The 16,954-nt window shown below is 51.0% G+C and overlaps 1 protein-coding gene across 4 annotated transcripts in view; it reads left to right on the top strand.

Moving 5' to 3' along the window:
* Positions 1–14,692, top strand: part of CLIP2 (CAP-Gly domain containing linker protein 2) — a 71,200-nt gene extending 56,508 nt beyond the window's left edge. For 2 of the 4 annotated variants that reach the window (XM_057487236.1, XM_057487237.1), the window contains 6 exons: positions 1,101–1,158; positions 3,469–3,552; positions 4,476–4,632; positions 7,135–7,294; positions 8,868–9,050; positions 9,162–9,513. In XM_057487236.1, the coding sequence (XP_057343219.1) occupies positions 1,101–1,158; positions 3,469–3,552; positions 4,476–4,632; positions 7,135–7,294; positions 8,868–9,050; positions 9,162–9,305 (786 nt within the window). In that variant the 3' untranslated portion in view covers positions 9,306–9,513. Of the gene's footprint in view, positions 1–1,100; positions 1,159–3,468; positions 3,553–4,475; positions 4,633–7,134; positions 7,295–8,867; positions 9,051–9,161; positions 9,705–12,345 lie in introns of those variants that run through there. The other 2 variants (XM_036887351.2, XM_036887353.2) reach the window with 2 other exon arrangements.
* The last annotated feature ends 2,262 nt before the right edge of the window (positions 14,693–16,954 follow it).

Genomic DNA, 16,954 nt, shown 5'->3' with positions numbered 1-16,954 from the left:
GGACTCTGGGCAGAGGGAAGAGGAAGAGCCCCAGGTGAGCTTGTGTGCACATGGCCTGACTGGCTGTTCAGGGCAGGGGGTTAGGCCGGGACCCCTAGTCTCCCTGGACCTCCCTGCTCAAGGAGGTTTGGGATGGCTGTGGTTCCACAGGACCACACACCCCTCAGTCACAGACCTTGGGCTGAGGATTGGGTGGTGACCTCAAGGATCCTATCTCTTGATTTCCATACTATGGGGCCTCCACCCAGATCCACATGCCTCCCAAATTCAGAATTTTAAGTCCAGGGACAGCTAGATTTTGGTCTCATGTAGAAAGTTTGGGAATATTAAAGAAATGTTTTAGTGTGTATCTCATTTTGGGGGCTTAATCATAGCTAGCTGAGACTAAAATGGGGCTTGGGATGTATGAGCAGAAGTATGAGGGACAGGCTGATGGAGGTGACTGCCTGTTCAGTGCTGTGCTGCCGTGATTAGATTCTGTAGTGTTCGATTCTGGCAAACTGCAGGCTCAGCGGACAGCCAGCTTGGGCAGGAGGCTGGGAATGTGTGGCAAAGAAGCAGTGAGGAGCCTGTTGATCTTCACCATGAGGATTTTTTTTAACTTAATTGATCTTTTCTTCTTTGGCTTATGGGTTTATTATTAAGATGTGTTCAAGAGAAAGGAAGTAGCACTTATTGAAGTCCCTCTGGGAGCTGGCCCAGGGCATATGCTCTGCATACACTGCCCCACGGCAGCTGATACTTGTTCTGTGGATGGGAAACAGGCTGGGAGTCTTGCCTCTGGATGATGGGGAAGCAGATACCAGGACCAATCTCTGTAGGTGTCCCAGGGAAGGAGACATCTGTTTACTATAGTAGACATTTCAACAAAGGAAGGGTAGGAGGCATTCATATGGAAGTTGCACAAACAGACTTTGGGGGTCCTGGGAGCAGTGAGGGGGATCCTCTGTTGTCAGGGAGGCCAAACTGAGGACATCTGTGCTCCCTGCCATCATATCAAGTCCCTGAAAGTCTCCTTGTGTAGGGAGAGCTGGGTTGGCTGGAGCTGGGGGGGCAGAGGGAGAGGTTAGTGCCCCCACCTCACAGGACTTTTCTTTCAGATGATTGAGTCCAATGACATTTCAGGGGAGAAGGTCAGGATGCAGGAGACTGTGCAGGGTGAGTGGCTGCTGGGCTGGGTGGGACCTGGGCTTTTGGGAAAGGCTGTTTGGTTCTGCCTTCATGCTGGGTAGCATGTGTTTTGCATCATCTGCCATTTGGTGAGAGACACCTACTGTGTGCATGAGCTACTCACCCACCCTGAGGTAAGGAGGGTGGCTGTTCAGTTTGTTAAGTGCCAAGCATTGTGCTAAGTACCGTGTTAGTTATTTGGTTTTAACTTTATTTTTAAGTAGGTATAAGCTTCAAGTGGTTCAAAGAGCTTATAGCAAAGGATTCTCTCTTGCCCAAATTTCCTCCCTAAAGGCATGATGTTAGCCACCTTATCAGAGATGGTTTATGCACATGCAAGCACATGGGTAACACAGAGTTACCACACCTCCCACACTGTTTGGCCCCTTATTTTTTTCCATTTAATAATGTATCTTGGAGACTGTTTCTTATCACTACATTCTTTCACATGGTGCAGAATATTCCACTGTTTGGAGCTACCATCATGGATTTGGCCAGTTTCCTACTGATTGGATCACAGGTTGTTTCCAGTCTTTGGCTATTACAAACACTGCTGTGGTAAATTAACAACAAAATATTTCATCAAACTTTGTGATTTTTGCCAATCTGAACAGTAAAAGATGTTACCAGTGTAGCTTCACCTTGCCCTTTTCTTATTGTGAATGAAGCTCCATTTACATTTCTACTTGTATCTTTTGCCCATTTTTTCTTGATCTTTTTGTTGATTTTTAGAAACTCTTTATATATGACATTGCAAACATTTTCCCCCATTTTTTTTCTTTTTTTTTTTTTTCCTTTTTGCCTCTGACATTTCTTATGCTGGTGTTTATCTTGCAGATTTTGAAAACTCAATCTTCTTTGGCTTCTGGGTTTACTATTTTTAAAATGTAGCCCATGGTTTCTTCTAGTACTTTTTAAGTTTCATTTTCTATGCTTAAAATCTCTGCTCCATCTTGAATTCATCCTTCTATAAGGTGTTTTTTTCCCAAGAGCATATTTACATTTTTTCCCAAAAGTATACCAGTACCATTTTTGAAAAACTCATTTCCCCATCTCCACTGATTTGAATTACTGATGTATAAATTCCCTTGCATAATTGACTCTTACTTCTGAGCTTTCTAGTCCATTTGAGTGACCTGTCTGTTCATTGGCTGGTTCTATAATGCTTCAATTATTCAACCTTTGTTTATATTTTAATTACTAACAGAACTAGTCTTTCCTGCTCTGCTTTTTCAAAATTCTCTCAGATATTTTTTTTTTCACATTGGGGCAAAATTAACATAACATAAAATTAACCATTTTAAAGTGAACCATTTGGTGACACTTAGTATATTCACAGTGTTGTGCAGCCACCACCTCTATCTAGTGCCAAAACATTTTCATCTCCCCAAAAGGAAACCCCATACCCATTCTCAGTCACTTCCCACTCTCCCCTCCCCAACCATCCACTGGCAACCATTAGTCTGCTTTCCGTTTAAATGGATTTGCTGATTCTACACATTTTCATATAAAGAGCATCATCTAATAGATGGCTTTTTCTGTGTGGCTTCTTTTACTTAGCATAATGTAGTGAAGGTTCTTCCATGGTGTAGCAGTGTCAGTGTGTCATTCCTGTTTAGGGCCGAGTAATAGTCCATCGCATGCACATGCCACATTTTGTTTATCCATTCACCTGTGAATGACATCTGAGCTGTTTTCACATCTTTTGGCTGCTGAAAACATGCATGTTTGTAGTGTGCATGTACAGGTACTTGTTGAGTGCGTCTTTGGGGTTTTTTGGGGTGTATACCCAGGAGTGGAAATTGCTAGGTCACATGGCAATTCTATTTTTAACTTTTTGAAGTTTTTTCCCAGCTCTTGTTTCTTCTTGCTTATTTCTCCACGTGATTTTAGAATAAGCTTTAATTTTCTACAAAAATTAAAATCTTGTTGGCATTATGTTATATTGGTAGGTTAACTTGTGGAAAGTTAGTATGTTTCCAGCACTGCCCATGCATTATTTTTTTTTATGACTGTTTGGAGGCCGTCAGTACTGAATACACAAGACTTTGTGACATGAGCACCGCTTTTATTATCCTAACTTCCCACTCAAGGAAGCTGACACTCTGAGATAAGTTGTCCAAGACTACACAGTATTGCAGCCTTTTGTTCAGAGTGGGTTACCCAGAGAGGGCTGGTGTGAGAAAGAATTTGGACCAATGAGCCCACGTGTAGCTCTGTTTTAGGGTTCCTGCAGGTCATCCCCTTGCCCACTGACCTAGAACACTGATGGCCCTTTGTCTCACCCTTCCCCTCCAGGCCTTCAGGACAAGCTGAACAAGAGGGATAAAGAGGTGACAGCCTTGATGTCCCAGACTGAGATGCTCAGGGCCCAAGTAAGTGGTAAGTCTCCCTTGCGCAGGGCAGATGGGGGGGCTTTCACTGGGGCCATGTGGCAGTCAGGTGTGGGGTGCGCTGGCACCTGGGTAAGGGCACCCTCTCCATGCTGCCTTGAGGAGAGGCTGTCCTGGACTTCACCTGGGCTGCAGTGAGCGGGGAGCAGGAACCCATACATGCCCATCATATAATCGGGGCCCTGAGCCGGCTTCTTTCCCCAGAGCCAGTTCTGTGTTCCCTCTGCTCTGAAATTTCATCACCAGTTCTGTTTGGTCTTGAAGACTTTTTGGGTTCTCTAGGTCACTTTGATAGTGTATCAGCCCCCAGCCCCTAGAAGAAATACCAGGATTTCAGAACTGGAGGGACGGATGCTCGCAGCAGCAGAGAGCAAGACACAGGGGGGATGAGGGCAGAGGGGGAGCCTGGGGAGAGGCGGGGGTCTGGAACTTGGGACTTTGTGACAAACTGGCCCTGCTTCTTGTCCGCCAGAATGCCAGTGGTGGTGTCCATGAGACGACCCCCATCCTGGAAACCGGTTCCCACCCCCACTTCTCTCCAGTTCCCATCACGTTCACGTGGCATAATTGGTCCCGACAAAGGTCAGTTGGCCTCAAACTCCTTGGAGGCGAAGGTGAAGATTTAGCTTTTCTTTGTCCAGGAGCAGTGTAGGCACAGGTCCTGCCTCGGGCAGGGTGGATTGCTTCCCCTGCCCCCTGGGCTGCTGTGCTGGGGGGCTCGGGTCTGCTTTTGTAGCTCTTCCCTCAGCCCCTGGCTGCCTGGTTCTGCAGGATGAGAGAGACGCGCTCCGTGGAGTGTGTCACTGTGACCCCTGGGAAAACAGGCTTCCTGCCCAGGTTTGGCCCTCTGGTGGGACAGACTCCCATGGCCACCCTGCCCTCTCTCTGCTTTCCCTGCTGGCTGACCCTCAGCACTGGAGAGCAAGTGCAAGTCAGGAGAGAAGAAGGTGGACATCCTGCAGAAGGAGAAGCGGCACTTGGAGGCAGAGCTAGAGGCCGTGTCCCGGAAGACCCACGATGCCTCGGGCCAGCTGGTCCTCATCAGCCAGGAGCTGCTCAGGAAGGAGCGGTGAGTCAGCCGTGGGCTCTGTGGTCACGCTTGCTGGCCCTGCCCCTCACTCCACCTGACATTAGCCAGTCTTCCTCAGAGCAAGGGGGAAGGGCCACATCGTACAGATGGTCGGCATGACCAATGATCGCCTAAGCGCCGATGAAGCCTCAGAATCCTTCTTAACACAAGAGAGTTTATAGGAAACTCCCAGGAGAGATTATAGGAAAGATTAGTGGTTCCCAAACTTCTTGGTCTCAGGGGGCCCTTTAAAAAGATTTTTATAAGAGTTTTAAAAAAAACTATTTAAAGTTATTGGGGATTTCCAAAGAGCTTTTGTTTATTTATTCTCCACTTATATTGTAAATTAAAACTGAGAATTTTTAAATAGCTATTAAGCCATTAAAAAAATAATAATTGCATGTAACATAAATAATATGCTTTGGGGAGAAAGTGTTTTCTAAAACAAACATGATTTAGTCGGAACAGTGGCATTGCTTTACATTTTTGTAGATTTCTTGAGTGTTGGGCTTAGTAGCAGACAGCGGGATTCTCCTCTCTTCCTCTGCATTCAATAATTGCAGCTTGTTATTTTGGTTGAAGGATAATATGAGAACGTGGCCTTACAGAAATATGTAGTTGGAAAAGAGAGGAATGTTTTAATACCTTTTTGGATAATTATTAATATGCCAGGCAGTCACAGGAAAATTCATTTTACATTCATGAGAAATGACTGTGAAAAGTTCTGTGATTATTATGAAAATAGTTTTGACCTGTGGACCCCCTGGAAGGGTTTTAGAGACCCCTCAGGGGTCCCCAGACCATATTTTGAAAACCTCTGGGTTACAGTCGATGACATGGTTTGTGTGACCTATATGAGGCTTTAAAAAAACAGGCTTGCATTTAAAAATTGGGAGATTTCCTATAAAATCCAGATTTCTCCAGATTCCGTTAAGAAATTGGAAGGGCTGACAACAGTAGGCTGACTTCCATCTAGGTAACAAGCAGCTGTCTCTGGGGAACACCTGCCCCCTTTCGATGGGCACGGGCCCTCTGGGCCTCCTCAGTCCCCCACTTGCCTTAAGTATTTCTCTCACACCTACTTCATGGACATGATTCCCCAGCCTCTGTAAGCACTTGAGGTTCAACCCCTGAGTTAAAGGAATCTCATTACAGTACGAGCGTATTTTTATAAAGGAAATGCTGTTCCTCCCCTCCCTTCTTGTAAGTGTGATACACACTTTGGGAGTTACTCTGACATTCTCTGGAGAACACGGCCCAGTCCAGGAGGGAGTTAAACAGATGCAACAGGCTACTGGGAATATTCCCTCCCTAGCATGGGTGAACCAGCCCGCTGCCGCCTCAGGGCTCCACCACTGTCTTGCTCCGTATCCCCTCCCCCATCCAAGTTGGATAGTTTATCGTCTGTGTTCAGCCTAGTCTCACCTCCTCTGAGGAGTCAGTCTGTCTTTCTGCTACCAACAGGCTCATTCCTGCCTATGTCTCTCATGACTCATGAATTCCTCCTTCCCGGAATACCTTCTTTTTGGTCACTTTACCAAATCCAGTCCACTCTTTAAGGTTTTCCTCACAGCTCAGCTTTTCCTTACAGCCTTCTTTTGTTGGTATAGGCCACCCCCGAGTCCCTCCATGTTCCTGTGGCACTCAGGAGGTCAGTGGGAGAGCAGCTAGGAATTTGTTGGCAGATTAAACTTGTAGAGATTTATTTTCCTCATGTAACAAGAAATCTGGAAGTAGCTGTGGCTGGCAATTAGCTATGGCTCAAGATACCAGTACCAACACATTTGTGTTTCCCTTGGACTCTTCCTCATGGTTGTAAGGTGGCTGCTGCAGCTCCAGCCGTCATCATATTTATAGCAGGGAGAAGGAGAAAAGGGAAGGGGCAGTGCCAGCAGCTGCCCACTTGGTTCTCAGTTACCCATGGCTGCCTAGTCAAGGAGTTCTCCTTTCTTTTATAGTAGATGCAGGCAAGAAAAAAGGCTTAGAAGGGGTGTGTCCTCTTTTTCCAACCTGTGCCCATGGAAGACAGTGCTAACTGATCACTGCCCTCTTTTCTGCAGAGCCCAGACACAGCCTCAGAATCATTCTCTTCACGGTATCCCAGGCAGGCTACTGCCAGTTGATGAAGAGCTGACATGGGAAATTAAATCCATTTGACATGAGGCCTTTAAAGTGTTTTGCTGCATGAACTCTCTTGAATGAATGTTTTGTTTTGTTTAATTTTTAGTTAAACAAATACTGTATACTCTTTTTTAAAGCCTTTAAGACATTCCAGGAAAGGCCACGTCCTCTTGACCATCCTATCCCCAAACCCTGGCCCCTCTGGGGCTGTAGTTAAGTTGTTCCATGCCTCATATTTCCACTCCAGCCCCTGCTGGCACCTAGATGTCATCCTAACAGCCAGTGTCCCCTCAGGGTGTCAGTCCCCAGACTCCCGGAGAATCGCTGGAGGGTGGGGATGGAGAGGCCAGGGCTGACCGTAGCACTCTGTGCCCCTGCCAGGAGCCTGAATGAACTTCGAGTGTTGCTGCTGGAGGCCAGTCGCCACTCCCCGGGGCCTGAGAGGGACCTGAGCCGTGAGGTTCACAAGGCCGAGTGGCGGATCAAGGAGCAAAAACTCAAGGATGACATCCGGGGCCTGCGTGAAAAGCTGACCGGGCTGGTACATGGGGAAGGGGTGGCTGGGGATGGGGAATGCCAGGATGGGTTGGGCTGCCTGCTGTCAGGCCATGGGGACTGGTGACCTCCTGGAGCCACCCCCAGGGACAGCCACATCACAGTGAGGGTTCAAAGCCCCCTAGAACCGCAGGCAGGGCCAGCAATGCAGCTGGCGGCCACAAGCAGCCCTTTGCAGGTATCGTGGCTGGATTGGTGATGCCGTTCTAAGGAAGACTTCCTAGGAATCCAGCCCCTCCTGAGGTGGCGTGTGAGCTCCCCCACCTGGGGACATAATCAGCCAGAAACCAGCTCCTCGTTTGGGGTCCTGCAGTGGGGATTCACGCATCAGTCTCAGGAAGGTGCCTTGAGAGCCTCCCCTAACCCTGAGGTTCTGGGAGTGAGACTCCTTTGCTGTCAGGAACAGGAACCTGGGGGAGCTGAGTCCCCAGAGGTGGGGCTGGGGGAGGTGGGGACACTGGTAGCCAGGACAAAACCTCCCACACCCTGTCCCCTGCAGTCGGCCCTGAGGACAAGCCCATGGCCACTTGCTGGGCCTGGTCACCTCAGGGGTGTGGATGGGATGAGATCTGGGAGGCTGTTCCAAAGCCCCTCACTGCCCTCCAGCTCAGCCATATGGGCTTAGCTGTACTGGAGGTGATGGTCGAGGCCTCAGGCAGGAGGCAGGGACAAGACCCGCCCGCAGCCTTGGGAGCAGGCTCTGGGCCTTCAGGGTTAAGGGGTGAGGGGCGTCACTCTGGCTACACACCCAGATTGTGGGTGTGCAGTCTGCTGGGCCCAGGCACCCTGTGGCCTTCCCAGTCCAGACAGGTCTGGCCAACGGGGCTGGTCCCAGGGCCTCTGTGGCCTGTCTGGGCACACCATGGGAGAAGACAAGGCCCAGGGGTCTTGGGAGTGTTGATTCCGAGACTTTTCCAGAGCCATGGGGGTTGGCACTGACTCACCTCTGGGGGCACAGGCTGGTGTAAAGCACCCAAGGGCAGCCACTCCCTTGTCTCCGTGCACTGTCCCCAGTGCTGTGGGAGATCCAGGGAAGGGCTTTGTGGTTAGAAACTTCCAGAAGTGAAGAAGGTTGGGTGGAGAGGAAGCTTCAGATGGAGGGACAGAGCAGAGCAGAAGGACCTAGAAGCCCCTGGCCAAGGGGCCGCTGTGGGGGGGCTTGAGCCGCTGGTACTGAGTGTGCTGTTGGGCATGGGGAGGGAGGGTTCATTTGGGCCCGAGGGTAAGAGGTGGTGAGGCTGGGGGTCTGGGACTGAGGAGGAGGGACCCGCATAAAGTAGAGGGAGGGGGGTTGGGGGGCATACACGGGAAGGAATGGGGGGCGTGGATTTCAGCTCTTGGAGAATGTGGAGCATCTGACAGGCTGGGAAGGCAGGCAGGGCACAAAGGAGATGATGCCTCAGTGGGGACCTCAGGTCGGGAGGAAGCCTGAAGTGACGTCCTGGAGGTGCTCGGGCCTGGCCCAGAGGTGAGGCGGGCCAGGGGAGTCTGCTGCCTGGAGCAGAGGCCTCCCTGCCCCAGGCCCACCCTCACATCTTCCTCTCTCCTGCTGCTCCCAGGACAAGGAGAAGTCCCTGTCGGATCAGAGGCGCTACTCCCTCATCGATGCATCGGCGCCCGAGCTCCTGCGGCTGCAGCACCAGCTGATGAGCACGGAGGACGCGCTGCGGGACGCCCTGGACCAGGCTCAGCAGGTGGAGAAGTTCATGGAGGCCCTGAGGAGCTGCCCTGACAAGGCCCAGGTGAGCGGGGGCAGGGCTGGGTTGACCAGGTGCGGAGCCCCGAGGCGGGGAGCGTGGCCAGGGAAGCCTGGTCTGAACTCTGCGGGGGGGCAACATGGCTTCATCCCGCAGAGCTCAGACCAAAGGGGGAGATGCAGCCTTGCCCTGAGAACCTTGGTCTCCTTGGTCTCCGGGGGTCCTGGGATCCCCATTCTGAGGAGCTCTGGTCAGAGTTTGGAGCCTCAGGTGGTTCCTCAGGAAGACCTTGCCATCTAGTGGACAAACCGGAACTGCTGCTGCCTGGCGGGCCTGGCTCCCCATCTGCCCATGGCTCTTACAGGCCGTCAGCAATTCCAGATCTGCAAACGGCATCCTCCAGCAAGACAAGACCCACAAACAAGAGGTGAGGGGTGCCTTGCCCCAGGGAGGCACCCTGCCCCACCCACAGCCCTCCCGCACAGGCAGACTCCTCTGTAGGAAAAACTCCGAAAAGCCATCGAAAATACAAAGATTCCTTATGCAAGAGGCTTTACAATAGAGTCCCTCCTGGAGTGGGGACAGGGCAGTCAAGCTAGATTCAATTATCATCCTGCTCTTTTATTTTTAACTTTGCTTCTCTTTTAAAAAACACTTTTATTATAAAATAATACGCGCCTATGAGGAAACTTGGAAAGAAGAAACCCACAAATTTCATAAAGAAGAAAATACAAGTAGCCCTTATATTTTTAGGTGCTCTTCCTGAACCTTCCTATGCATGTGTGTGTGTGTGTGTGTGTGTGTGTGTGTGTCTGTTCACATACAGTCAACCCTCATTATTCACAGATTCTGTATTTGCAAACTTAACCTATTTGGTCAAATTTATTTATAACCCCCAAATCAAGCCTCAGGGCACTCTCATGGTCATTCATGGACATGAGCAGAAAACAGAAAAATTTGTGTCAACGTGCACATTCCCAGCTGCAGTTGGCCAAAGTGATGTTTGGCCTTCTTGTTTCAGCTTTCACACTGTAAACAAGCATCCTTTTCACAGTCCACAAAGTGCGCATTTTTTTGCATTTCCATGCTTTGCATGGTGGTTTTGCTGTTTAAAATGACCCCGGAGCCCAGTGCTGAAGTGCCATCTACTGTTCCTAAGGGTGAGAATGTCGTGGTGTGCCTGGTGGAGAAAATGCTGTAGAGAAGCTCCCCTGAGGCAGGAGGTACAGTGCTGTTGTCCTTGAGATCAGGGTCAATGAGTCAATAAACTGTATTAAATACGGTCTCAGGAAACAGAAACACACATAAAGCATGATTCCATATTCATCACTTGACGGAAATGCCATGACCAGAGGTTCGCAGGAACCTGGCCCTGAATTTCCACTAGGAGCAGTGACTCATTATTTGCTAATTCAGCATTCACGTGACCGTGTAGTGCATACCTGCTGCAAATAACGGGATCATTAGATTTGTATGTTTATGTAGGTGTATGTGTATATACATTAACCTTTTACTTGGAAATAAATTCTAACTTACACAAAAGTTGCAAGAATAAAATAATACCTAGAACATCATATGCCCTTTGCCCCCATCCCTTTTGTTAACATTTTGCCCATTTCCTCTAGTTTTGCTCTGTGTGTGGATGTGTGTGTAACAATACATGTAAGTTGTTTTCAGAACCGTTTTGAGTATAATTAGATGGCCCTAAATACTTGAGTCCATATTTCCTAAGAAAAAGGACATGGTTTTACACAACCACAGTGCAGTTATCAATGCAGCCAATGTAACGTCCGTGTGAGGTTTTTATCTAATCACTCACCATGCTCGCTTTCTTCGGTTGATCTGGGGGCTCCTTCCATGGCTCTTTCCCCCCAGTTCAGGATCCAGCCTGAGGGTTATTGCATTTAGTTGTTATTTCTTGCAGTCAGTGGTTATAAGTCTTTAGTCTCCTTTAATCTGGGACATTTCCTCTATTTCTCTTCCATTTTTATGACATGGCATTTTAAAAATACAGTCCCCCCTCCTTTTTTTAATAGAAGATTCCTCATTTTTGGGGTTTGTCTGATGGTTCCTCTTGATTAGAGCCAGGTTATACCTTCCAGGCAGGAGCACCTTGTCTGTGTCGTGCTCTTCTCCCGACACCACGGCTGGGGGACATGATGTCCATCTGCCCTTCATTCCTGATGTGAATTTTGATCACCTGGCCAAGGAGTCTGATTTCTCCACTGTATATAGTTACTGGTTTTCCTAACGAGCAGTCTGTGGGGAGACTTTAAGACCACGTGAATCCTCTGCTCCTCCCCGAAGCTGCCCCCCGGACTGAGCATCTGTTGGTGACTCTCACCTGAGCCAGTCTTTGCTATGATGGTTGCAAAGTGGCACTTACATCATTTTAATAGAGTAGGTATCATATGGTATATGAATACTTTAAACATAAGCATTTTCTCTCCTCCTAAAGCAATCTCTGTAAATTCTGTGTTTTATAAAATTGTGGGTGTAAAATTGGTTTTCTAGAACTTCATGGGCCTGAAGGGTGCTATGATGCCCATGATGGTTGGGTCTTTGCTTGGCTGTTATGTTTTAAGGGAGTGCTTGGTGGCCCCCACCCCAAAGTTTACCCTGGCACCCAGGATTATAGGCACCCTCTTGGATCCCACATGCCAGCTTGCCCGGGTGGGAGGAGCCCTATGCCAGCTCTGTCCCTCTCTGTCCCTGGCCACAGCACTCCGAGTGACCTTGGGCAAGGGAGGCAGGAGCAGGGGAGGAAGCCATCATCCTTCCAACTCAGACTGTGGGGCTCCTGGCCACGGTGCTCACCTAGAGACAGGAGAAGCTTGGCCACACAATCTGCCAAGGGCCAGGCCCATGGGGGAGGGCAGGACCCTATGCCAGACCTGCATGCAGGGCAGCAGGGGAGGTACAAAGGTTGTGGGTGCCAAGCAACCGCTGTACATGAGGTGTTCCCCCCAGGACCTGATGTCCGTAACTTTTGTGGCTTTGTCCTCCCAGCAACCCTGTGAGGTATATGGGGTCATCCCAGTTTACAGACTTGAAAACCCAGGCTGGGAGCCTCAACTCTGGTTCTCATTTCCTCCTACCCAGTGCCCCACACAGGCACTCAGTGCCTTTGTAAAACCCATCGGCTCTTGCCTCTTTCCCTCAACTTCCCCGAAAGTGCTCCTTCCCTCCTGTCTCACCATGGCCCAGACACATGGCAGAGACTCTTCCTGCCCCAGGGCCTTGGCACATACTACTCCCCCAGGTGTCCCACCCACTTCCTGCCTGACCCCTCTCTGCCACTTTCAGAGGCTCCTGCTGATCAATCTCTTGCTCTCTCCAGGAAAAGCACTGACCCCGAGGGACACTGTGGAGCGGCGCCATCCACACCAGTGCCCCTCCGGCTTGCCCTGGCAGTGCCCCTCAGGCAGGGGCCAGGACTGTCACTTTGGAGACCACAGTGTTTGTAACAATGATGTACCCACTGCTGTGGACAATCCCCTGCCCCAGACCCCCTGCCAGACCAGGAGGCTTCCTCAAGCACGACCTCCCACAGAGAGGGGTACAGCCCTAGCCTGGCCCTCAGGCCTTCAGCTGGGACACCCTGGACTCCTGGCAGTTTCTGGAGTTTGTTCTGGGAGGTGAGGTGACCCGGCCAGGCCCTTGAGCTATCTGAGGACCATCTTGGTATCGTGGACATGTCCCTGCCCGCCCTTTCTTCCCCTCCTTCTCCTGGGTCCCCCTCAGACCCAGAGAGTCATTGTCCTGGGAAAGGGTCACAGGAGGCCCAGCTTCATGCAGGTACTGAGGAGGGAAGTCCAGCCCTCAGGAGCCAAGTGGCGACCCCCTTCTCTGCAGCCACTTCGAGGCCAAGGCTGTCTCCAGGGCTCTTTGTCCCCATATACTGAGCCTCCTTCAAATAGTGGCACAGGTTCCCTTCAGCCTGTCTGCCCAGCCAAGTTCAAGGTGTTGGGGGGCAAGGTCCTTCTTCCCCCACAGCCCCCAACACCAACACACACACAGCTCCAAGCTGCTGGCCACAGAGTGGTCACCAAGGCCAGAAGCCACAGTATTAGGAAATTTGGGAGCCCCTCTCCTCACCGCGACCACTGACCTGGCTTGGAGCTGGGGTCGGGTGGCCCAGGGAAGCCCAGAGCCAGGGCTTTAGGCATGTCTTGGCTGGTCAGTAATATGGTGACCCCTGGGCTGACTGGGTGTTCCAGAACTGGGCCTCCCACCTGCAGATGTGCCCGCGAAGCTCTGACATAGGCATCCACAGACCCTTGACACATGCACACTCAGGGGTCATGCGTGCACACATGGCCATGTGGGGAATGCATTTGCAGCCAGCCACACTCAGGCCACACCAAAGCTCACATTTGGGTCCCAGGACTGAGCCCCAGGCCTGCCAGGTACACGTGGGGCAGCCTAGCTGTGCACATACCCAGGTACACATGGGTGAGTGTTGAGGAATGTGTGTGCTGTGCACACCCGTCAGAATGCACATGTACCAACAGGTCCCTTTTGGTCTCACCAGGCATCTGCCCAGAGCTTTTTAAGCTCCACCCATTTCTGTAGCCAGGAAAAGCCCCCAAGGGTTGTTGGCAGCAAGAAAAATCTGTCTCTGCCCCTTCCTCTCAAGCCCTCCTGAGTTACTCCAGGCCTGTGTGTGGCAGGAGAGCCAGCACTGGCCCAGCAGCCCCCACCTCTAGAGCTGGAGGGCTGGAAGGTTACTGCCCTGTGCCCAGCACCACCGCAGAGGGCTGGCCTCCACTTGGAGCCTCCCCTGCCAGGGATGAAGGGGGCAGCCTGATGCCCCATCGTGGTGCTCTGATGTGTACCAGGACCAGTATGCAGTCCATGCCCTGGGGGTAGCCAGTCAGCCTCACCGCCCCCTCCCCTCTCCCCAGTGGCTTTTGGTAGCTCTTGCACGTGGTTTTATTAACAGCAGTCTAGAAGAGATGCTTTAGTGGCCTAATGCAGAGTCAAATACTACTCTTTCCAGCAAAATCAGGCAGCTTGCCCACCCACAGGAAGCACTGATTCATCTACTAACAGGCAAAGGCCCACATCAGGGGCGACTGAGCCCCAGGGTGGGCTTGCAGGGGGCTGTGGCAGGGAAGCTCTATCCCTGTGAGCAGGTCCGCCTGCCCCGTGTGGGCTCAGCCACGTCCCCATCCCAAGTCCTCCCGCACCCTTCCTCTCCCGAAAGTGGAATTGTTGAAGTGTGGCCAGTCTGTGCTCAAGACAATAAAGCTTGTGACTGAGGTCCAGGACCCCTGCAGTTGTCTGCTTCTTTCTGTGGGCATCCTGGGCTCCCAGATTGCAGGCATCTCGGTGCCAGGAGTTGGTCTCAATCCTGTTTCACATGGGCGCCAGCTAATTCCTACTCATCGAAGTCCAGGGCTGAGCTGCATTGCCCGCGCAGAGGGCATTCAGCGGGAACAGGTAGAAAACCAGAGATGGGGCAGCGGGGGGGGTGGGACGGGGGAGGCATTTGCATCTGGATCTGTTAGAGGCGTGAGTGGGCCCACCGGAGAAAACGGAAGATCTCCCCAATGCACAAAGTAGTGACAGACCAGCTCACACAAGTTTGATGAGCCCGGTGAGAACAGCATGTCGGGGAGCTGATGCTGTCTCCTGCGGCAAGCTTTCTGTAAATCAAATGAACAGTCAACGTTTTGCAAGCTTCGTGGTCATTTTACAGGCTTTGCAGTTGAGGTTGCCTCCCTGGGAGACTGAACAAGGGAGTGGAGGTTAACACTGAATGTGTCTGGAAGCTTCGTGCCCTTTCTCAGGCGCTGTGTCAGCAGAGGCCTGGAGGAAGCAGCGGGGACACCCAGGGGCGAGCAAGAGCTTAGGAAAGGGCTGTGTGCACCGGTGTGGACAGGGTAAGGGAATGCACAGGGGACTCTGGGAAGCCACTGCTACCCCAAAGGGGCAAAACGATCGGACCAGGCAGAAGCCGCAGTGGTGAGAGGCCCCCAGCAGGTGGAGTGGTCCAGCAGAGAAGGAACTGGAGTAAACAGCCCCACCTCGCTCCTGCAGCCCCCCCATTGGCTGAACCCAACCCGAAGTCAAGGCCAAGGAGCCTGCTGGAGGACCAGGGGGCATACAGACCAGCCCTCGGGGCACAGCCAGGATGCAGGGGTGTGCAGAGTGGGTCTGAGGGGAGGGGAGAGATGGAGAGCAATCAACACAGTGTCCGTCACAAGGCAGATCCGGGATAGGCGCAAACAGCACCTATTCTCTGGGCATCTGCTGCCTCATATAAGTGTCCTCTGTCCTTCCAGAACTTTCCAGCCCAGCATATTGAAATTCAAAGAGCTGCTGCAGACAAGATTCTTTACTCTCAAGGCTTAGCCAGCACCACGTGGTTTCTGCTTTCTTTCCACGTCACCTCAGGCACTAGCTTAGCCCAGTCTCTCCACCGACGGGCTGGATGGAGGGGCCACCCAGGAAGAGCATCCCTGGGGTGCAGCCTTGCCCACCACCCTCCAGGTATGTGGGCTGCCCCATTACTCCTCTTACTGAGCCTTAGTTTCCTCATCTGTGAAGTGGAGAAAATAAAACCAATCTCATGCCCTGGTGGGTCTCAGTGAGACCCCGAAGGAGACCTTGGTTAAAGGCTCCACTCGGTTGTTTCTTCCACTGGCCCAGTCTAGGGGGGAGTTGCTCCTTCTCCATCTGCAGGTCCCTGGGGGCCCTACCCCCACCCCCGCTTGGTGGGCCCCTTGGCCATCGAGTTTAGGGGCCGGGACATTGCTCACACAGTACAAAGGAGCCCCAAAAACTCAGCACAGCCACAGGCACCCCTGAGTTGAAGCGCAGGAGCAGCAGCCTCTGCGCCCGGCCTGGTCAGGGGTACGGGGCAGGGTGCTGGGAGCTCTAGACCAGGCCTGTGCTGACTTTCCGAACCTGTAAATTTTAAGATAATTTCAAACTTAGAAAAGAATTGCAAGAGTAGTAGGATTCCCAATATGTCCTTCCCCAGCTTCCCCTCCCGTACCCCTCTTGCCCACCCGCAGGACGATGCCGGAAACTAGAACATTGACATTGGCAGGAGACTATGGACTGCAGGACAGGCTTCATTCACGTTTCACCAGCTTTTCCTCTAATGCCCTCTTTCTGTTCCAGGATCCTGTCAATGATCCCATGTGCATTTATCAGGCACGTCATGTCTCCTTAATCTCTGATCTGCCATCATTTCTCAGACTTTCCTGGTCTTTCATAACCGTGACACATTTGAAGAGCACTGAACAGTTATTTTCTCCAATGCCTCTCAGTTTGGGTTGGTCTGGTGTTTTCTCATGATTAGATTGAGCACAGAGATGCTGTCCCTTCTGCACCAAGTCAGGAGGCACCTCGTTATGTCCTTTTACGTGTGATGCTCATCCTGATCATTTGATTAGGGTTATGTAGACCAGGGTTCTCCACAGCAAGTTACTCCTTTTCCCTTTGTAATTCACAGCTATTTTGGAGGAGATACCCTGGTATTATGCATATACCTGGTTTCTCGTTAAACTTTCCCCACTGATCTTTGCATCCATCCTTGTATCTTGCCTGTGGCAATTATTACTGTGAAATTCAAATAGGGATTTTATAATTCTTTCACTCTCTCTCTTTATGCACTGGAATTTTTCTGTAAGGAAGAGTAGTCTCTTCTCCCTCATTAACTTATTTCCCAGGTATTTCTTTATATCACTATGGGTCATGGGTATTTATTTTACACTTCCTGTTGTTTTGCAGTACTATTTCTCTTTACTTTGTTGTTCAAGTTCTACCCTGATCACCGTGAGCACTTTCAGTTGGCTTCCCTTTCGCCTTGACATACCTCTACCCTTCTGGATTTTAAGCACTTCCTTATTCCTACAACATGCTCCAAGCTCATCTTGTATTTTTCCTGCTGCAGCCCCTGGAATCAACCACTGAGATATGAGCCTAAAGCACAA

This window comes from Manis pentadactyla, chromosome 10 (assembly GCF_030020395.1).
Source record: "Manis pentadactyla isolate mManPen7 chromosome 10, mManPen7.hap1, whole genome shotgun sequence".
Taxonomy (NCBI): domain Eukaryota; kingdom Metazoa; phylum Chordata; class Mammalia; order Pholidota; family Manidae; genus Manis; species Manis pentadactyla.
Note: the sequence above shows the minus strand (reverse complement) of the source record. Positions and strands in the feature narration are given on the sequence as shown.